Here is a 21,625-nt window from a genome sequence, read left to right as displayed (position 1 = left end):
CGAGGCAGCCACTCGTCCCTCCAAGGTTAAAAGAACCTCGCACTGAGTCTTGAACCGATCCTGCACATTTTCAACCGCTGCGGCTGAAACCGAGCTTAGCCCTGTCTCCGCCCTGAGATCAAACACCTTTCCCCAAGCGTGACAGCGAACTGCCATTTTGCAGCCGTGTCTCCTCGCGAGGATGGTTCCTGCGGGGGGAAGCGGTTCGGAGGACGGGGCGGTGTGTAACGAGAAAGGAAGATAAAGAGGGGGGAAAAATAAAAACTCAAACCCACTGGAAACAGGGGCCCCGGGGCCGCCGGAGCGTGGGGCAGGCCCGGGAGGAGGGGGTGCGCTTGAGCGGGAGCCGCCGCGGACAGCCGTCGGGCGGCGGCCCCGGGGCAGCTCCGGGTCGCCCTGCCCCGCTGCCCCGCTGCGCGGCCCGGCGGAGCAGCGCGGAGAGCCGCGGGCCTGGCCCCGCTCTTCGCTGCGAAACGAAGCGGGCGGCGCCCCCGCCCCGGGGGAGGGGAGACGGCGAGGGGCAGCCCGGGCCGGGCCGGGCCGGGCCGGGGGGGGGACGGCGGGGCGGTGCGCTCCGGGGCCCCCCCGCGCCCGCTCCTGCGGTGGGAGGCGGCAGTTTGCAGGCAGGGCAGGTGGCCCGGGTGGCCGGTCCCCGCCGGTCCGCGGCAGGGACGGCAGCGCCGTTACCGGCCCGCCCGAGCTCCCCCGCCGTCCCGCTCCCCGGCGGGGCCGAAGCGGAGCCGGGCGCGGGTGGGTGCGGAGGGCCGCGGAGGCCGGTCCGCGGGGCGAAACCCACCGCGGAGGCCCCGGGTGCGCGGAGCCGAGCGGATATTGTTACGGCAGCGGCAGCCGAGGGTGTTAATCTAGGCTGGCTGGAGTGAAAAGAGGCAAATATTTCCGTTTGTGCCCTCCTGCCTCTCTCAGCACCGGCTGTCAGTCCCCGGGCTTGTTATCCGTACAAGGCATCAGTTTGTTTGGCTGAGCTCAGCAAGGTTTTCTTCTCCGAGCAGAACTATAATTGCTATAATTCTACTGTATCATTTGGATCATTGCAGTATTGTTGTTTTCTCTCTCTCGTTCTCTCCCCCTAACACTGCAATAACGCGCTCCAGTGTTAAATTAGCAGGTTGCAGGGGGAAGGGAGAGGAAAAAAAATGAGAGGGAGAGACCATAAATGAATGAAAGTTTGTTTAAAACAATAAATAAAACAACAAAGTGACTTGGCAGAGGCGAGCTCGCATCACAAAGCATCCTCGCCTGCGAGCGGGAGTCCCGCCGGCCCTCCCCGCGCCCCGGGCCGGCCGGGGCCGCTCCCCCCCGGGCAGGGCCTGCCGGGGCGTGGGGCAGCGGGGCAGGCGGGGCCCCCCGGCCCGGCCCGGGCACAGAGGGGCGAGCGAACGGGGCTGGAGTGAAAACAAGATGCGGAAGGCCGAAAGGCCGCGGCAGGGCTCCCTGCGCGCCGCGCCTCCCCGACAGCCCCCGGCACCCGCCCGCCGCAGCCCCGGCTCGCACCGCCGGCAGCCACCGGCAGGTTTCGGCGCTGCCGGAGCCCTCGCAGTTGCCGCGCCGAGGGTCCCCCGTCCCCTCCGGCTACCGCCTGTGCCCCGGCGGGCTGGGGTCCCCCCTCCCGGGCAGGCGGCGCGGTAGCCCGACCCGTCCCCGCTCTCCCACGCCCGGTGCTGCGGCTCGCCAGCAGCGGCTCGGCCGGCACCCGGTGAGGCAAAGGGAAGGCAGTGCGGACCGGCCTCCCCTGCTGCCGGAGCGCCGCTCCCGCCCCGGCCGCACCCGCGGCTCCGCGCCGCTTCTCCCGGGCAAGCCCCGGCGGGGAAGTCCCCGGCGGAGCCGCCCGGCACGGCCGGGGCGAGAGCAAGAGGCGGCAGCTCCTCTGCGCGCCGAGCTTCCCCAAGGGTGCCTCTGGGTCTTCCTTTTCTTCTTGCCTTCTTTTGGTGGTGGTGGTAGTTTGTTGTTTTGGGTTTTGGGGTGGGTTTCTTTTAGTTATTGAGTTAATGAATTAATTGCCACTCATGCCGGGGATGGCAAAAGCTCCCGACGGCAGCTTTGCGTCCCCCGCATAGGCGCACCCTGCAAAGCCGGGCCGGGCTGTGGCCGCCCCGCCGGGGAGCGCAGGGCCCGCCGGCCGCGCACGTCGGGGCGCTCCCCGCCTCGCCGCGGGCATCGCCCCGGCCGGCAGGAGCAGAAGGAAACGAGGCGGGAGGAACGACGGGCAGGAGCCCTGCGGGGACCCGCTCGCAGGGAGGGGACGGCTCTGGGAGTAACGCTTGGCCCCGCACGGCACGTACGGACACACACCTACAGAGCCTGGGAGTCTGTGCGTACGTGTGCGCACACGGGCGCGGGCACAGCCAGAGCGGCGGTGTGCCCACGCCCGCACGGACACACACAGGCACTTGCTTATCTGTTCTCTTAATTCCCGCTGGTTAAGTAATTGGGAGGCGCGGGATCCGCACGGGAATTGCGGCACGAACAGGGGCAATGGGGCTGTCTCCCCTCTGGCGCTCGGGGCCGGGAATCACCCGAGCGAGCGGAGGAGTTATTTGGGGTGGCCGAGAGCGGTTCCTCCGACGTGCCTGTGCTTGCGGGAGTCCGGGGCCAGGAGCGCACACGTGAGCGGGGGACGCGCGGGCAGCTGTAACGTGCCCATCAAAATCGAGCCCAGCCTGCCCAAACAGGGAGCCTGAGCGTGCCCGGGACGTGACCGCTGAACCGGGCAGGGAAAGGAGAGGGAATAAAAACCCCTCCGAGGTCTTCCGGCCCCGAAGCGGCGCTGAAAGCGCCCGCGGAGGGGAGATGTGCGTGCGGGGAAAGGCGGAGGCGGCCGTGGCAGGGAGGGGGATGCCGGCCGGCACCGCGCCGGGCTGCGCTCCCACCGCGCCGGGCTGCGCTCCCACCGCGCCGGGCTGCGCGCCCTGCCCTGCCCTGCCCGAGGGACGTCCCCCCGGCTCCCGCGTCGGCCGTGCCCCGCTGCGCCAGGCCGGCGGCGCCGCGCCCGCCGCGCCCTCGGGCCTGAAGGCGCTGCCCGGCGGTTTCCTACGGCAAAACCCCAGCTGCGGGCCCCGGTATTTTCAAACACCGGCCGCGAGCGCGGTGAGTGCGCGCCCCTGCGTAGCCCAGCGCCGGGCGGGCGGGGGCGCTGCCGGGGAGAAAACCCGGCGCGGATGCCCCGGCGGGGTCCGCACCGTCCCGCGCGGGCATCGCCCGGGGTTAGGGCCGGGCCGGGCCTGGCCGGGCGCGGAGCCGCGCCGCCGTCGGGGCGGGGGGGACGGGGCGAGGCGTGCCGCGGGGGCCCCGCCGCCGCCCATCCCGGCCGCCCCCGACGTCTCCCCGAGGGGCTCCCCGCCGCCTGCCGCCCCCACGGAGCGGGGCGCCCGCGGGGCGCGGGGGCGGGGCGCGGCGGGAGGGGAGGGGCGCGGCGGGGCGCGGCGGGGCGGGGGGCCAGCGCGGCGGCTCGGGGCGGGCGCCGATCCGGGGCGGTCCGAGCCGGGGTTTGCCGGGCGCCGTCTGTCGGCGGCCGCCCGGCCTCCGCCGAGAGCCAATCAGGGGGCGGCTGCCCGCACGTGGAGCCGAGGGGACTCAAGAGCGCCGCGGCCGCCGCTCACTCCCCCCGTGACGGGCGTCCCGGCGGCACAGGGCAGCGCCGCGGGGGCGTCCGCGCCGCCGCAGCCCGCCCCGGCCCCACGGCACGGCCCCGCCGCCGCCGCCATGAGCGGCCCCTACCCGGAGGAGAGCTGCGCCGAGCGCCCCGAGTGCAAAAGTAAATCGCCAACTTTGCTGTCCTCCTACTGCATCGACAGCATCCTGGGCCGGCGCAGCCCCTGCAAGGTGCGGCTGCTCGGCGCCGCGCCCAGCCTGCCCGCCATCGCCGCCCGCCCCGACGCCGACAAGGCCGCGCAAGGTAAGCCCCGCTGACCCGCCGCCGCCCGCCGCGCTCCTTTTCCCCGGCGTCGGGCAGGGCCGGGCCGGCTGCGTCTCCCCCCCTCCCCGCGCAGCCCGCGGCTCGGCCCCGGCCCCGCTCCCCGCCCGCCCGCCCGCCCGGGCGGGCGCCGCCTCGGAGCCGCGGCCGCCGTTATCCCGTTACCCTGCTCCTTAGCGGCCGCTGTGCTGCCAGGGAGCGCGGCCAGAGCCGTGCCCGAAATTCAGCCCGGTTAATTCCGTGCAGGTCGGGCACCGCCGCTTTAGGTTGCTCTTGCTTTCGATGTATACGTAATTTTTTAAGCCAAAATAAATCTCTGCCAGCTGCGATCTGCGCAGGGAAAGGCTCTCCCGTTCGCCTTGAACCTGTAACGGATCTCGGCGAGCGAGCTGGGGGCCGCGTCTGGCAGCGGGCAGGGCGGTAATAACGGGGGGCCGGCAGCCGCCGCTCCCGGCCCGAAGTTGGGAGCAGCCCCTCCGGGGCCGCGGGAAGCCCGGCTGGGCAGCTCCCGCGGGCGGCCTCCCTCCCGTGTTCACCGTTTCCCCGGCGTTCACAGCCCGGCGGGTTTCTTTCCTCCAAAACCAGAAGGAAACTTGGGGGACGAGGGGAGACGATCAAAAAGCGGAGGAGCCCCGGGCCGCCGGGCAGGGGCAGCGGTGCCGTAGCTGCCCCGCCGTGGCGCGGCGCAGCCCCGCTGTGCGGGAGGGGGCCCGGCGGTGGCCGCTACCGGGGGGGGTCGGCGCAGGCCCGGGGCTGCCCGAGCACCCCACCCCCGGCGCCTGTCCCGCCGTTGAACGGGGCGCCGGGCCGTGCTCTGCCGTCGGGAGGAATTTCTTCCCAGGCCGGGAGCAGCGGCGCGGGCAGGAGCCGGTCTGAGGGTACGGTCTCGGGGGGCCTTATCTCGGTGCGGGGCGCAAAACGGTGGGCTGCGGCGTCGGGGTCTTACCCGGGGCTCTTCGCGCTGGTCCCACTGACCGCGTCTCTCTTTCTCCCCCCTCCCCCTTCTCTCTTCCCTACGCACCCCTCTCCCGCCACGTCCGACTGCTGCGGCCGCCTAACCCCCACCCCGCTCCCGGCGCAGGGTCCCCCAAGGGCAGCCCCCCGTTCGAGCCGGCCGAGCTCCACCTGCCCCCCAAACTGCGCCGGCTCTACGGGCCGGGCGGGGGCCGGCTGCTGCCGCCGGGGGCGGCAGGGCCGCGGGGGGACCGGCCGGAGGGGCGGCCGGAGGGGGGCGCCGGCCCCGTGCCCGCCGCCGCCCCGTGGGACACGCTGAAGATCAGCCAGGCGCCCCAGGTCAGCATCAGCCGCAGCAAGAGCTACCGCGAAAACGCGCCCTTCGTGGCGCCGCCGCCCGCCCGGGACGAGCTGGGCAGCCCCGCCGCGCACGTCGAGGAGCGGCCGGGCCCCGCCGCGCCGGCCGCCGAGGAGGAGGAGGAGGAGGACGAAGAGATGCTGGAGGAGGAGGACGAGGAGGAAGAGGAGCTGGAGGACGACGAGGAGGAGGAGCTGCTGGGCGAGGACGGCGGGGGGCTGCTGAAGGAGGCCCGCCGGGGCGCTGCCGCGGCCCCCGGGGCGGAGGGCGGGGATCTGTCCCCCAAGGAGGAGCTGCTGCTGCACCCCGAGGACGGCGAGGGCAAGGACGGCGAGGAGAGCGTCTGCCTCTCAGCCGGCAGCGACTCCGAGGAGGGGCTGCTCAAGAGGAAGCAGCGCCGCTACCGCACCACCTTCACCAGCTACCAGCTGGAGGAGCTGGAGAGGGCCTTCCAGAAAACCCACTACCCCGACGTCTTCACCAGGTACCCGCGTCGGGGCTCCGGCCGAGCGCGGAGCGGGCGAGCCCCGGGGGGGACGGGACGGTGCCGCGTTGTGCCGCATGCCCGCCTCCAAACCGCCCCCCCCGGTGAATCCTGCCGCGGGCACCCCTGGGCTGGGGGACGGCGAGCTGGTCCGGGCTCCGGGGGGGCCCGGGACCGGCAGCGCCCGGGCAGGCCTGCCTGGAGGCCGCCGCCGGGCGCTATTTTTACCCGCTGCCCTCCTCCCCCCTCGCCGCGGCCGCCGCCGGGATCGGTTACGCGCTCCCCGTGGGGCTGGACCCCGGCCCAGTCCGGGGAAGCCCCGGCAGGGGCACAGATCAAAGCGCCGCTGCTTAAAAATACCGGCCCGGCACGTCGGGGCCCCTCGCTGTCCGGAGCCGCCCCGGCGGGGCCCGGCCCGGCTCTGCCCGCACTTTCGGGGTCATTTTTCCGTTGAAAACGGGAGCCCCGCGTCGGCGGGTCTGGCCGGCGGTTCCTCCGCGGGAAGCGCAGGCAGAGAGAGAGGCAGAGCCGCCCCCCCGCTCCCCGCGCTGCCTGAAAGTGCCCCCCTCCCCTTCAGCCCGGAGGAGGGTTGAGCCCCCAAAGCCGCACTTCTCGATCAAGGAGACCCTCCCGGTTTCTCGTTTGTTTTGCCGGGGGGGGGGGGGCTGGCGGGGGGGTGTCCGCGGGGGCGTTTTGTTCCCCCGCGCTCGGTGCCGGGCATCACCCGCGGGGCTCACCTCGGGGCGCCGCCTGGCCCCGGCCGCGGCCTCGGGAGCGGCTGCCCGGGGATGTGCGTGAACACACCGCGCTTTTTGGGTTGGTGTTTTTACGGCTTTGGCGTTTCCTCCGGGGCTTCCCATGCCCGACCGGCGCGGGGCGGCCCGGCGGCGGGGGGGCCCCGGCTAAGCTGGGAGCCCTCCTCTTTTGGGTACAGAGCTGACGGGCGGTTTTCTAACGCCTTGACGGGTTCCGATTTGCTTTGATTGTGGCGGTGCCAACCGCGGCGTGTGGCGGTTCGGCTGCCGTCCCCCTGCGCCGCCGTTGCGGCGGGGACCGGCTGCATTTGGGGAGCGGTGGGAGGGGAGGGGGGTGCCAAAACTCGGGAGCCCCGACGGGCGGCCAGGTCGGCGTCCCAGAGCCGGGCTGAGGGCGGCGGCAGGCGGTGTCCGCCCGCCGCCCGGCTCTGCTCCCCCCCGGGCACCCGGGTTTCGGGCCCGTTTGGCGGCGGGGGCGCAGAGCCGCGAGCCGGGGGCGGCTCGGGGTTCCCCGGGCTGACGGCGGCGTGTGTGTCTCCCCCAGGGAGGAGCTGGCCATGAGGCTCGATCTGACCGAAGCCCGAGTGCAGGTGAGTGGCGGCGGCAGCGGGACGGGGACCGGGGCGTCCCTCGGCGACGCCCGGGCGGGGGGGGAGGTGTGTGTCCCCGGCCCTCCCCGGCGGCGCCCCCGGCCCCGGCGGGGCCGAGCCACCGGCCGGCGAAAGCCCGTGTGATTAAAACGCGGGGCTCCCACGGGGCTTCGGTTGTTAGAGAGACCCGCTCGGCCGCAAGCCGGGTATTTGGCTGCCATCAAATCTCCAATCGGGCTTCATAAAAGCCCACTTAGTGCTAGAACAAACACGGCCATTTGAAGGCGAAATGTTGTTTGATTTCCTCTCCGCCTGCACAAGGAGCTGGCTAATGCTATTTGATTTCCCATTTTTGATAGCAATAAGCCTGCATTGATCTAATAGTGAGTGAGTGCAATGCTATTAAAGGTGTTTGCCGCCCCATACCAGAGTGCATTTCCCAACCCGGGTCTCATAACCAAAGAGACGATAAACATTGGGATGCCCTGATTGCCAACAGAAAACAGATGTCTCTGGGTCTGAAGCTGAGCAAATCACTTTACAGTTAAAATCGGGCGCTGATAAAGCATAATAAATTCCATATGGCTCATTTAATACACAACAGCTTCTTGCATTAGAGGGGCTAATGATGAGATTTGTCCCCTCCTTTCTGTTGACACATTTCTCCATTGTCAAACAGAGATGTGACAGCAAATCAGTATTTTCAGCTCAGGGGACCAAGTCGTGGGAAAGTTAAATAACTTTTTAAAAAGAAAGACACCCCCTTTCTCTCTCCTCTATTCACGGGAGAAGATGTAATTAAGGGAATATGAATTATGAGAGTCCCTTCGTTTACCTTTGGGTGTACTCAGACTTATTAATTCAATAAGGGGGAATTGCAGCGAGGACAGCTTGCTAATTGAGTTTTAGCTGGGAGAGACGCTCCCCCCGTGCCAGGCTGTTGATTGCCCCGCGAACGCCATGCCTCTTCCTGCGTGGGTACCCAGATGTGGAGATCAGTTCTCGCTCTACAGCTGCGGGGAGAGATGCGCAGCGCTGCTGCCGTTCTCGCTTCCCGGAGCGACGGGATCTCACGCTGAGCTTACAAAGCCGAGCCTAACAGGGGAAACTCAGCCCACGCCAGCCCGAAAAAATTGACAAATGTGGGTCTGTCTCAAAGTCTCTCTCCTTAGGTGCGTGCGACGCCTCGCACTTGGTTATTAAGCCGGTTTTGTCTTTTCCAAATAAGCAAATATTTTCGTTTCAAAAATGCGGTATTTTATTTTTTCCTCCACCTCTCTCCTATTTTAAGCCCCTGTTAGCTCATGATTTTTGCTTTGTGGGAGGGGGAAGAAGAGGCAAAGGGCGGCAGTGCCGCGGCATCCTAACCATCTTTCGTAAAATAGATCCTAGAAGGGCAGCCTGGGAACGTATATTTGCTGCTTTGGTTGCCTCGCAAATGATCTCTTCGTTTCAGACGTTAGTGAAATCCCGATTTTTATTTTTTTTTTCCTCGCTCTAAATCTGAAGGCGGGTGGGGGGGAAGTCCGGGATCCCCAAGGATATCATTTGCAAATATTCCCTTTCGCGAAAAAAGCTGCGCAGCCCCCGCTGGGGGTGTGCGTGCGGAGTAAAAACCCGCTTCGTCCCACGGGGAAATCATTTTCCCGCTGGTCCAGCGCGGCGAGCGCGCTACTGCGAAGCGCCCCTCCGCACCGGCAGCTGCCCGCAGCCCCGAGCTGCCGGCAAACGGGGCGCGTGTTGAACTGTTGGGGCCCCCCGCGGCAGGGCCGCCCCCCCCCCCCCCCCCCCCCCCGACAGCCGCCAGCGGCGCGCCGGGGGCTGCCGCGCGGCGCTGGCGCGCGCGGCCCGGCCCCGTCGGGGCGCCCCCCGCGCGGGGGCGGCGGAGGAGCGGGCGCCGTCGGGCCGGTGCGTGGCCCCCGCGGGGCTCGCCCCGCCGAGGGCGCGGGCAGGCGTATTAAAACCGGTTTTTCTTTTGGCTTTCAGGTATGGTTCCAGAACCGTAGGGCTAAGTGGCGGAAGAGGGAAAAGGCTGGGGCTCAGACACACCCCCCAGGTTTGCCTTTCCCTGGTCCCCTGTCAGCAACTCACCCCCTCAGTCCATACCTTGATGCTAGTCCTTTCCCTCCTCATCACCCAGCTCTAGACTCCGCCTGGACCGCCGCCGCCGCCGCCGCCGCGGCCGCCGCCTTCCCCAGCCTGCCGCCGCCGCCCCCCGGCTCCGCGGCGCTGCCCCCCGGCGGGACCCCGCTCGGCCTCGGCACCTTCCTGGGCGCGGCCGTGTTCCGCCACCCCGCCTTCATCAGCCCCGCCTTCGGCAGGTACCGCCCGCCCACGCGCGATCCGGCACCGCGGGGGACCCCGGGGCGGGGGGCGGCAGCCTGCGGGGAAGGGACGCCGCCGGAGCGCGGCGCCCCGGGGACGCCGCCGTCGCCCGTGGAGCCCCGCGGCGGGCCTGCGCGTGGCGTTGGCCCGCGCTGCGCGGGGCCGCCGGCCGCGTCTCGGCGCGCAGCGTGCGCGGCCCCACGCGAGACCCGCCTCGCGCGGGCCGCCCCGGCGTTCGAACTCGGAGCGCCGGCGGCTGGCGCCGATTGGGCGCCGCGCGGGTCACGTGCTTCCGCCCTGGCCTCTCATTGGGCGAGGGCGGCTCACGCCCACCCCCACCCCCCCCGTCCACCGCCGTGGGTCCGGCGGGTGCCCCGCGGGGACGGCCGGTCCGCGGGCACCGCAGCTGTGGGCGGCGGCGGCGTTTGCGGGGAGCCCGGGCGTCCCCGCGGGGCTGCGCAGCCCCGCGCAGGGGGCAAGGACGGAGCAGGGTCCCCGCGGGGCAGGCCCGCGGAAGTCGGTGCCCCCACGCGGAAAGAGACTAGGCGTGGGTTGCCCTGCGTACAGACGTGGCCTCTGCTGTGGTCGAGGGGTTTGCTGGAGTTCGGCCGTTCTGGATGAGCTGAAGCCGTGACAACCCGGGCGCCGTGAGCGCCGCCGGCCGCGCCCCGTGGGGTCCGGCACGGGCAGATTTTTAGCCGTGGGCATGAGTGGGTTTGAGCAGCTTCGAGAGGCTCGTGTCGGGGCGGGCCTCCACGAGCGCCGCTCTCCGTCCTTGCGCTCTGCCACGCTGGGCGTCCGCGGCCAAGGCAGGAACCCGCCGGGCGGAGGCGGCGGTCGCTGCCCGCGGAGCCGCAGCCGGAGCCGGGGCCGCCCCGTCGGGGCGCGGAGCGGGGCACCGGGGCAGGCGGAGGGGGAAGAGGCCCGGCTAACGGACGGGAGGAGCGCAGCCTTCGCGGGACCGGGGGTTTTCCCTGGGTTTTTATTTTTTTTTTAGCGCTAGCTAAGGAGAAAGTGCCTCCGGAGCCTCTCCCCGCCGGCTGTACCCCCGGCGTCAGCCGCCCCGACAGCGGCAAGCCGGGGAGAGTGGGCCTCGGGGATTTTCTTTTCCCCCTCTTTTTCGTTTTTTCCCCCAGATCTTTTGCGCTCCCGCGTCGGGTTTTTTCCAGCGCGTCCCTGTCCCCCCGCGTCCCCGCCCCGCGGGAAGGAGGCGAGCGGGGCCGGGCGGAGCCGTGGGGCCCCGGCGCGGCGGTGACGGCCGTCTCTGCTTCCCTTGCAGGCTCTTTTCCACCATGGCCCCCCTGGGCAGCGCCTCCAGCGCCGCGGCCCTGCTGCGGCAGCCGGCGCCGGCCGCCGAGGGCGCGGTGGGCTCGGCGGGGCTGGGGGACCCGGCCAGCGCCGCCGCCGACCGGCGGGCCTCCAGCATCGCCGCCCTGCGGCTGAAGGCCAAGGAGCACGCCGCCCAGCTCACCCAGCTCAACATCCTCCCCGGGAGCAGCACGGGGAAAGAGGTGTGCTAAGAGGCGGCTGCCGTCCTCGGGGTTCGGGTCGGGTTTTGTAGGGGGAGAGGAAGAAGAGCGAGCGAGAAGAGGAGAGTGAATACACGGAGAAATAACGGTCGCCTCAGACAGCACGAATCAAGACCAAACGGGGGGAAAAATAATAATAATAATGTGATGATGAAGATAATAATAATAATAATAATAATTAAAAAAAAGAGGACCAGCAGCTGAGACTGGGGTAGGTTCTCGAGTTAGGAACTTGGAGCAGCGAGCGCCTTTCGCGTCAGCCCTCGCAGGAGTGAACCGACACTTGCACGCTCCCGAATAAGTAACTCCTTGGCGGGTACATTTCTGAAATGTACGACGTGTTCATTTCCTCTCTGAGCATTAAGGGAAAAAAAAAAAAAAGAAAAAAAAAAGCCCTAATAAAAGTTACTATATATTAGCGTTACATACACTAAATATTTTTCCTTCTGTTTATCTGGCAAGAAAAAAAAAGAACTAGAATTGTAATTACGAAAGAAAGAAAAAAAAAAGAAAGACAAGCAAAGGGAGGGGGAAAGCTACCCACATCTTCTTAAAATAACATCCTAGGATGTTAAGTTGGTCTGTTAGGAGCACTGGAGAGCTACTTCACATCTTGATGCAGCGAGCTGCATACGCTAACCAAGGATGCTGCCAGTGCAGGCTGAAAGTAAATTTGATGCTGTAAGATAACCAGTGCACTTAAGGGAAAGGGTATATCTTTTTCTTCTTATATTCTTTATCACTACACCAACCAAGGTTTTTATATCAAACCAAAGGGAAATACACTGCTAGAATATGGACTGTTTAAGTCACTAAACTGTGATTATTGATTCTGTACATACCATTGTTATAAAAAAGAACAGAGCTTTGTATATTTGAAATGTTATAAAACAATTGCACTCAGTGTAGTGTTGTAAAAGTTTGTCATTCTGTAGATTCTTACTGTGTTGTAGATATAATAGGGTTCCTAGACAAATATTTATGTACAAACCCTTTATTTAACTTATTAACTGTAGAGGTTTCTGAAACCCTCAAGAGGCGATGGTACAGTACTTCTTTTTCGTGTAATGTCGTTATTGTTAACACTTTTCCTTGCTATCCGGTGGAGAAGTGCCACGTTCAGAAAATAAACAAAAATATATGTTTAACAAAAAAAAAAAAAAAGGAACAAAAGAAAAGGAGAGAAAAAGCCCGGTCCTTGCGGGGCCGCCTGCGCCGCGCTGCGGGCGCCCGGGGCCGGGGGCCCCCGGGGCTGAGCCCCGCCGGGGCGGCCGGGGGCTGCGCACCGCCACCCCCTCCGCCGGGGAAGACCCCCCGCGGGGTTTGGGGGGGCGCGGGTCGCGTGGCCGGGGGCGACTGCCAGAGCTTGGCGGGGCAGGAGCTGGCGGCGGCCCCGTTTGCAAGGGGACTTGCAGACGGCGGGGGCCGCGGGGGCAGCCACGGCTGTACCTGCCCGCGCTCTGCCGCGGGCACCATGTCGTGGCCCCCCCGCCCCGCCCCGGGCGCTGCCGAGGAGGGTGCCGGGGTCGCCTCTCGGTACCAACGACCCCACACCGCGAGGAGCCGCCCCACGCACCCCCGGGCGGGATGGGGCAGCCCCTGGCTCTGCCGCTGCCGAAAGCCGGGGGGGTGGGGGGGAGCATTTGGGGAAGCGCTTGGCTTGCGGCCTCCTCCCCCCCCCGGCGCCGCACCCCTCCATCCCTCCCGGGGGGCAGGAAAGTTTCTCCGCGCCTGTTTCTTATCTCTGCCCCCTCCCTTCTCCCGGGGATGAACCGCCGGGTTTTTTTTTTGTCGTCCCCCCCCCCCCCCCCCTTTCCTTTACTTCCTCCCCGCTTGGTTTTGTGGTTTTTTTTTTTTTCCCTTTCTTGTTTTTGGACGCGGCTCTCTCGTGTGCCTTTTCCACGGAGCAGACACGCGTAAGCCCCCCTGTAGGGACGGCAGGCGCTGCCGGCAACGCCTGCACCGCTCCGGCCCCGCGGAGGGCAGCGGCAAACCCCGCTCCCCGCGCCCTTTCTCCGGCCCCGATGGGCCCCGGTACGCCCGCCCGGCCCGGCCCCCCGAGGGCAGCGGGCGTGGGGCCGGGCCGGGCCGCCCGAGCGCGCTCGTGGGTTGTTGGGGGATTTTCTGGGGTGATTTGGTCTAATCGCTGCATCGCCCCACAACGGCAGCCGGGGGGCCGGGTACCGGGGAAGAGCTCGGCTGCCCCGCCGCCTGAGTGCAGCGAGGGGTCCCGTCCCGTCCCGCCCCGCCCCGCCGAGCCGCTCCGCGGGGCGGCCCCGGCTCCGGCAGCCGCCGGCCGGGAAGCGCCGCCGCAGCAGCCACCCCGCGTGGGAGCTCGCCGCGACCCTTCCCCGCAGCTCCCCCCTTCCACCCACGGCGTTTCACATCCCCCCTAGCCCCGCCCGCCCCCAACCGTATTTTTGAGTGCTAAAACCCACCACAGGCGCGAAAAATTTTATGGGAAAACTAAGGCTTGTTCCCCGGACATTATTACCAGTGCAGCCTGAAATACACATTTTTGCCTTAAAGAAAAGGGAATCATTATCAAGCCATTACGCATTAAGAAATGTCATTCAGTCATTTTTGTTCATTCCGCTGAAATCTTCGTAAAAGCCCGAATCATACTTCTGCAAGCAGCAATTTTGTTAATCCAGGGGGTTATTACTCTGGTCCCTTATTAGGATCTCTACTGCTGCCAAGCAATCCTATAACCGTCTCAAAAGAAGTTTACCTCCGTGTTATAAAACCAGTAGTGGTATTTATACTGTGCAATAATTAGTGTATTACTTGAATCCACTAACAGGTTCATTTTATCTCCGCACAAAACCCCCAGTCTGCTTATAGAAAGCTTGTGCCTCCTTTGGTGCTGTTAAAGCGGTGAAAGAGTGAATGAAGGCTGGTAGCACTTTCTCCTTTCGCCGTGCCTTAATTCCCATCTCTTTCTGCTCTCATCCAATTAGTGCAGTGTATTAAGCGGTTTATCATCTCATAGTCAGCTATTGAGAGAAACAAGGCGAACACTTTGCAATAGAGCCTGCTCTCCTTTGACACCCTCAGGTACTTACATATTCCACTGTGCTATGAATAATAGAGGAAGAATAGAGCGCTAATTCCCTCATCAAAGAATGCCTTGTCTGCTGCTTTGCTCAACAACACCATTCTGATCAAAAGAAAAGCAATAAAGCTTAGCATAACAAAACGAAACCTACTTATTAGCTTAGTGGTTAAATTAATGCAGAGCCGCTGCTATTCAAAACCAAGGTTTGAAAACAGCCTCCAACAACCTGATAATGCTGCCTTCGGGATGGAGGAATTTTAATCTGAAATTCGAAGCTGGCACAGATGAGTTAATCTATTAAACTGCTATAAGGAGGGTGCGGGAGAACTTTTCAATTAGGGCGCATTTAAGGCGCTCCGCAGAAGCCGGGGAAGGACGCGAAAGGGAAGATGTGCCCCACTCGGCGCTCCGGCAGCGCGGGGAGGGCGGGAAGGGGCTTTGGGCACAGCAGCGAGCGCCGTCGCGGGCGGGGAGGGGGGTTCGGGCCGCCTCTGCCATCGGGGAGACCTGGCTGCCGCCTCCCTGTGTCAACACTCCTCTTCCCCAGCTGCAAATAGGCGCAAATAAACACAGACCCCGATTTAACAGCCGGCGCGGGGGGGCGGGACGCGGGACGGGCAGGAGGGAGAAGAGGGAAGGCGAGGCGGCTGGGGCCAGAGCAGCCTGGAAACGCGGACCTCCGAACTTCGGGCTTTCCCAGCTGGTTTACAGCGCCGCATTTACCGGCTCCCTTTAATATTAAATGCGAGGAAGATGAATTCGCGTCTCCCAGCCTTTCGCCGGGGCCGAGCGGCGGCACGCTGCCCAGAGCTTATTAGAGAGAGGGGAGGCGGGAGGGGGAATCGCTTTACTCCTTGCCAAGACTTCAGCTCTGATCCGACCCACTCCGCCGAGAGGAATCAGAAATTGCCTCGATTCGGGGTACGAGCCCCCATTTCCGCACCCCCCCCCCGGGCTGCGGCTGGTTGGGGTTGCGGGGGGCTCCAGGGTCTCGCCGCTCCCGCAGCAGCGCGGGCCCCTCCGCCGGGAAGCGAAGCGGCGCTTCCCCCAGCCCCTCGCAGGGCTACTATATGTTGCTGCACCCTGCACAATCATTCCACAACACTCTCATTTAATCTAAACATCCCTAAACTTGCAAATTAACAGGCTCTTCAGCTGTAATTATACAGATACATACAAGTGCCACAGGGTCAGGTTATGCCTTATCTATCCATTTTATTTGTATACCTAACGTTTGGAGGGGGAAGGTCACACTTTTCACTTTCCTGAGGCATTCTACCCCGTTAATATCAGTAATATCTTCATAATCCTAATTGGGTTGGACACGAAAAATCTAAAAAAACCTGCGTGAAATTACAGGAAGCCCGGCTCTTCCGAAGAGCTGCAACATCAACGTGTCATCTAGGCAGCAACACCTTCTCTCTGCGACAGGCCTCCAAATAAAGTCTCTTTGACAATAACCCAGCTGCGCACGTTGGGAAGGAACGATGGCTCCTCAGGGGTGGGACAACACCACCACAAAACCAGGGATTGAGTGGGTTCCGTTTCTCATGTACTGCGACTCAGTGTGAGTAAAAATGAAAGGATTTAGCCCCAAAAGCTGCTCAGAAGACGACCGCGTATTTAGGCATATTCGAATAGGCATCACCCATGCTGACACACAGCATCTTCCGATGCCACTTCAGGGACAAATGAATGTCATAAAATACTCCAACAGAAACAGACGTACGTATCCCTTCGGTGCCCAACACGTTTGTGAGGATGCTGGTACTTTTTCTTCAAGCTCCCTTTGCTAATGGCAGGCCATCCTCAAAACGGACACACAAGCACTTCCGTAAAACCAGGAAAAGTCTGGAGCAATACAACCTCGCACGGAGTATTTTCAGCAGTCAGATGATCAAATCAAATTCTCTTTTACTAGAAAACTTTATTTTTTTTCTTCAAGCGTTAAGAAAACTTTACATTTTATACTGTTAAAGATTTAAAAGAAAATTTTATAACCTTACATTAATATATCACATTGCAAACTTAACAGCGAACATGAGTACAACACTATTTTGTGTATGAAAGCATGTACCCAAATTTATGCTCTTTTCTTGTAATATCTGCTTGTCGTTTTATTGAAAGTAAATGAAAAATACAGTTTGTTTATAAAACCTTTAAAGCCTCCAATACAGCAATTATGACAGAACAGCAAAAATTATTCTCCGCTTTCCCTTCCCCCGTTATTGGTTACAATGCCACCCCAAACGTATTTTTCCCTATCAATTGCTTACTTTCAAATACTTTGCATGGGAAGAAATGAAATACGTTTATATCCTGTGTATGTACAAAACTGGTTTTGTACATGTGCACGTCTTTACGTCCACAGAAATTTCCAACATGGCAAAATACTATGCTTAAAGACATACGGAAAGACTCTTAACAAAAAGACGGTCCCTATTTTTAGCACCTCCAGGTTTCCGTCGTTCTTTACCTTTAATAAATTTGAAAGTAAAGCGTCCCTACCTCTGTTCAGAAGGTATTAGGACATTTAAAGGCATTTAGGTTTAGCATTGTTTTTAATTGGTATGTTTATGATCAGGAAGAAGATAAACTGTGAAAACGCAAAACATTAGTGCTCCTACTGAGACCTCTACTAACCTCTCTTCCTGAGAGCACCTCTACCACCCTGGAGCAAAGTCTAGGATCACTTACATTCCAGCAACTCGCACTGAGAATTATCCAATTAAAGCAGCAATTCCCCCACCCCCTTTTCCCTCGCAGGTCTAAATACACAACAGAATATATCGCAAAAATCAGCTACTCCGTATTTTAATAACCCTGGCTTCTCCATGAAGAAAAGAACGGAAGATAAAAACACCTTTAATATTTCATGTCCACATGAATCATACATCCTCTTTTCATCTTCCGTTTTTCCTCCTCTGAAGAGACAACATTATTAAAACATCATTGTGCATACTGAAATAGAGTATTGCTTAAGAGATCATTACTGTTAAACAGGGAACTGGCCTCTCGTCTCCCTCCATTTTTAATCGGTCACTGCCTTTCATTATTGGACTCTCCCACAGATCTTCCTATACTGACGGTAAAGAGTTTGCCGAGGTTCACTTCTGAGTAGCCACTCATGGACAGACATTTGTCTACGGTGCTCTTCAGTCTTTTGTAGGCCTCAGAGACTTCCCTCCTGAGTGGCTTCTTCTTCAAATACTCTAAAAGAACAAAGGAAAAAAAAACAAGAGGAGGATTAAATGACCACAAAAAGACAGTGCTTTTGCATTCACTACTACTGCGCATCACGATGTTTTAAAACGAGGTGAATATCGTAGCTAGCGAAGATGACATTTACAGCAAGCTCTCCCGACTTCTGCTGCCTTCCCCCTGCCTCCCCAGCCGCAGCACTGTACCAGCGGTTAGAGGCCGTGTTGAACCTGCACATGGTGGTGATGGTGAGGCTGAAACTCCCTCAGCCCCACTGGCGCGGGTGCAGCAGCTCCTACCAAGAGCTGGCAAGAAACACTGCTTGCCCAGTTATATCATGTAACTGGAGAGAAATGGGGGTTCACTAAGTCACAGCAGAGAAAATAAGCAATAGCAGGGCGGGCTCTGGAAGGATCTCATTTAAAATGAGCAGGTGCCTTAACTTAGTGAGGACTATGCAGAGTCCCCAGGGGTTTGAAGTAGGGAGAGATTCCGCCGAAGTTTTGCTTCAGAAGTGAAGGAAACCATGCTTCACTTCTCTCGTCCCTGCTGCTGCTAATACTGGCACTGGCACAGCCTGGGACAGACTTACCACCCGTCTTGTGCGTTCTCACGTGCACCTTGTGTGGAGGATGGGGAAATTCCATGCTATCCTACCCTCAAATGGAAAGAAAATGCCTGGTATCTCAACCAGGAGACATCAGGTTCACCTGATACCTGAATGAAGAGAGCCATTCCCAAATGCTTGATCAGTAAGATCTGTGAAGAAACGTCTGCAGTGCAAGACAGTTACTCACTTGTATGTTTGTGTGTGTGCAAACTCACATGCACGCGCATGAGTTTTTACATATCTCAGCAGCGAAGCCCAAACTGTTCTATTTTAAATTTTTTTCTTTTGTTAAATTTTATGCCATCCAAAAAAAATCGAGGGATTTCATTTGCGTGGTTGTCCGGCTTTTGCTTTACAAAGGCTGTGGACAAAGACTAAAAGAGCAAAATATTCTACTGATACACATCAACGCCAACTTGATGCAGATCCGGTGCCGTTGTGCTCCTCCTTTCCAACCAACTCCATATTCTAGAAACACCAGCTCCTACCTGAAAGCCTGTGTCTGCAGTTACACCTTGGAACAGGCAGTGCTGTATAGTCTGCATTACTGAGCACACAAGAAGGATATATTGCAAAACGAGGTGCCCTCCCAGACAGTTCCCCCCCCCACCCCGTTAGGCTGGAGGGACTCCAGGTCAAGCAGAACTACGAGAGCACGGCACAGGTACTTAAAGGCTGAGCTTTCAAGCCATTTATGCACAGTGTAAGCATGTGTCTTGTCAGCAACCAACACGATCCTTCTGTTGCTCGTTAGCTTTGCCTGAAAGCTATTGTCTCATTTCTTCCTGTCACATCCACAGCGTTGGTACTGCCCTCCTCACGCTTTGGACATGTAACAAAGGAGCCTCCATCCCCTCTCGAATAGCTTTTACTAAACGGCACAAGTTAAGATGAAAGACCAGTCATCTCTAAAACAGCTGAGTTTATTTAAGAGAAGGGTTTGGAACAGAGGGACACGCTGGTTTTTTGAGTCCACCTGTGCGAGGGAAGAAATGACTCAACTTTGTGATGATTCACTTCTGCAGTGTGACCGAGATGAAGACGTCCCATCGGACGCACCTTCGTCTCAGCAGCCAAGTCAAGGACTGCTACAAGAGGAGATGGCCAGGAAGGGAGGCATGGTAACAGAAATAGCTGTTACAATTTTCGGGTTTGTGAATTTCGCCTCTCTGAGGATTTACAAATATTTTTGCAGAGCCTCAAATGTTTTAAGATGAGCTCAGTCAACTAACTACTGGATACAATACAAGCAGTAATGTTTTACTGAGCAATTGCCACCTGCTTAGGTTTTCCATGTTATTCACAAAATTCCACTGAACTCAATTGCTCTGCATGATGCTATCAAATCTTTAAAAATTAATTTAAAATTTATATTAATGATGCCAGTTTCAGTAACTGAATACGTTGATTAAAAGCACTTTGGTAAGCACCTTTCATGCATCCTTGAGAAGAAGGTATGTATTGTGCTGTCATATTCAGTTTGGGGTATTTATATTGCCAACTTTGAGCAGTAAGCAAAACAGAAGATGATGCGTAATTGAAAATACCACATTCTCACCATCACCCAGACAGTAATGACATTATGTCTATTAGCAGAATTAAAATTTCCTTAAACTACATCACCAATACAATAAAAACTTTGATTACAAAAACCTGTTCATTAACAGACTGAAGTCACTGCAGCATGAACACGTTTAATGATCCTGAAATTATTTAAATGTAGGGTTTAATTAAAAAAACCCTTGAAAATTGTAATAACCAGATCCATAAAAGCACCAAACCCACTTTGCCACAAATTCAGCACTAACTAGTTTATGCATTTTCAAGATAAATGATATAGTAAGTGGGTCACTTGCCACTGCTTACATGCTAGCAAAACCACGCTCTTTATACCAAGGAATTGTGGAAAACACCATTCTCGTAGCTCAAAACTAGGCAAAAATAGTTTAAAGCTTCCTGGAGCTCAGGAGGGACCAAGGTGAAATGTATCAATGCGCAGAAACAGCTGGCACACCTGAACAGAGCAGGAAGACATATTAATCATGAGAACAATGAGGCAAACAATAAACCAGGGCCGAAAGTAGGCAACAAAAAGACAGGCCCGGGTACAGCTCCAGTTCAGGCTGCAGCCGCCCCACTAACAGAGCGCCCAGCTCCCCCCGCCCCAACATTAAACCTAAACTTTAATTATATGCAATAACCTTTCTGACAGTATGCTTCAAACATTTCTTAGATGCAATTACCCTCGTAGAGGCAAGCAGGAAAGGGTGGACTGAAAAAAATGGAGAAATATGAGGGGCCTTGTTGAAGTAATGAGGCCAATTTTAAGTTTCAATTATAAGAGAATGGGAGCCGGGAGCTCCAGGAGGAGAGCAGGCAGCGGCTGTGTCTGCAGCACAGCCACACCATGCATTTGAATGACACAAGTGCATCTGATGACTGGGGAGAAGAGATTTAAAGAACTGTAGTAATACAGAGCAGGGGAAGATGAGAGAGGACACAGCTCCTGATGTGTTTACCTCCTTTGCTGATGGGATATTGACTTTTCCCACCAGGTTGGTTAGAAAGGGGACTATTTACGCTGCCACACAGCAGAGTAAGAATGACAACCAGCATCACTCTGTGCTCCTCTGAGTAAAAGACAACTGTGACCGTCGTATATCACACAGCCAGTCAATACCTTCGAGTTACCATACCACCCAACTTAGAGATGCATATAAAAGCTCCTACTTTCTTCCTAAATGAGAATTTAATCAATAAGGCACCTAAGGTCTTCTGAAAACTAAGCTATACAAACTGACTGAAATTGCCTTTTAGTAGTCAGTCATGTTCCGAAATAGTTCTACACCTATTATCACCCCATCATTGTTTTAATAATATCCAAGTTCAGTGGCAAGCAATCTTTTAAGATGACCACTGCTGCAGAATGCATATACGGCTGTACATCAAGAGATACATTTATACACATGCAGAGCATACAAAAGATACTACCAAAACAAATACACAAATGAAAAATACAATTATTTTAATAGAAATTAAAAAAAAAAAAAAAGGAAGACATGCTTCTGACTGTATATAATTAAAATTCAGGTACTGTATTCTCTATAAAGATAATAAATCACTGACTCTGGTAAAGATTTTAGAATCATCTCACCAAGAATGCAGTTAACCCCCTCCCCCCAACATAACTGCCCCCTTGTTTCCTTCACAAAACACAGTCTGAACTTCTGGATGCCCCTGTCAAATTCAGCACCCCATCCAAGTCCTCCTTTAGCTACCTAGGTATATTCATATTACTTGAAAAAAAAAAAATTTAAAAGGTACCTGAAATCCATTTACCCCATACTGTTGTACTGATGCTGGAAACAAGGATGGAAATATTTGGAGGTTATCTATACCTGGCCATGTGTTTTCCATTTATTGCAATTTCTCTTCGTTCCTATTAAAATGACACCAAATAACCTGATAGTCATGATCAAGAACTTTTGTTCTTGGATTCCCTAAGGTGTGACTTTGTGAAAGTCTTCTGTTTTTTCTCCTACTGATCGGACAACCGAACTGTGTCATATTATTAAATTCTCTCCCCCTGATTATTCTGTTGATAGCCTGCTCTTCAGAGTGAGAAGTAAAAATATATTCGCATTCCTTTGTATTGGTGTGCACGTATCTGCACCGGCTATGTGAGAAACTACATAGGTGCCTATGAGCATAGTGCCAAAATGTTGGTTTATCCGGGAATGCACAAAAAAAAGCTGCGGAGTATCATTTACATACAGCATTGTTTCTCTCTCACACTTTTATTTAACGAGTTAAAGAACATACTAAATTAG

General features: G+C 58.6%; 2 protein-coding genes across 2 annotated transcripts in view; one reads left to right on the top strand and one right to left on the bottom strand.

Moving 5' to 3' along the window:
- Nucleotides 1–3,720: 3,720 nt before the first annotated feature.
- Nucleotides 3,721–10,917, top strand: ARX (aristaless related homeobox). The gene is made up of 5 exons (XM_059824502.1): nt 3,721–3,913; nt 5,013–5,727; nt 7,027–7,072; nt 9,059–9,393; nt 10,677–10,917. The coding sequence occupies exons 1-5, from the start codon at nt 3,721–3,723 to the stop codon at nt 10,915–10,917; spliced, it is 1,530 nt and encodes a 509-aa protein (XP_059680485.1).
- A 5,885-nt stretch (nt 10,918–16,802) lies between these two features.
- POLA1 (DNA polymerase alpha 1, catalytic subunit) overlaps nt 16,803–21,625 on the bottom strand; it is a 205,252-nt gene continuing 200,429 nt past the window's right edge. Inside the window, exon 37 of the mRNA XM_059815506.1 lies at nt 16,803–17,196. Within this exon, the coding sequence (XP_059671489.1) occupies nt 17,024–17,196 (173 nt within the window). The 3' untranslated portion in view covers nt 16,803–17,023. The remainder of the gene's footprint in view (nt 17,197–21,625) is intronic.

The sequence above is a fragment of the Gavia stellata genome, chromosome 1, assembly GCF_030936135.1.
Source record: "Gavia stellata isolate bGavSte3 chromosome 1, bGavSte3.hap2, whole genome shotgun sequence".
Classification (NCBI taxonomy): domain Eukaryota; kingdom Metazoa; phylum Chordata; class Aves; order Gaviiformes; family Gaviidae; genus Gavia; species Gavia stellata.
This window is presented reverse-complemented; position numbering and strand designations above follow the sequence as displayed.

Coding starts and splice junctions, on each gene's coding strand:
- ARX (XM_059824502.1), top strand. CDS start 3,721: ATGAGCGGCCCCTACCCGGAGGAGAGCTGCGCCGAGCGCCCCGAGTGC. Junction 3,914..5,012: donor CGCCGACAAGGCCGCGCAAG/GTAAGCCCCGCT, acceptor CTCCCGGCGCAG/GGTCCCCCAAGGGCAGCCCC. Junction 7,073..9,058: donor TGACCGAAGCCCGAGTGCAG/GTGAGTGGCGGC, acceptor TTTGGCTTTCAG/GTATGGTTCCAGAACCGTAG.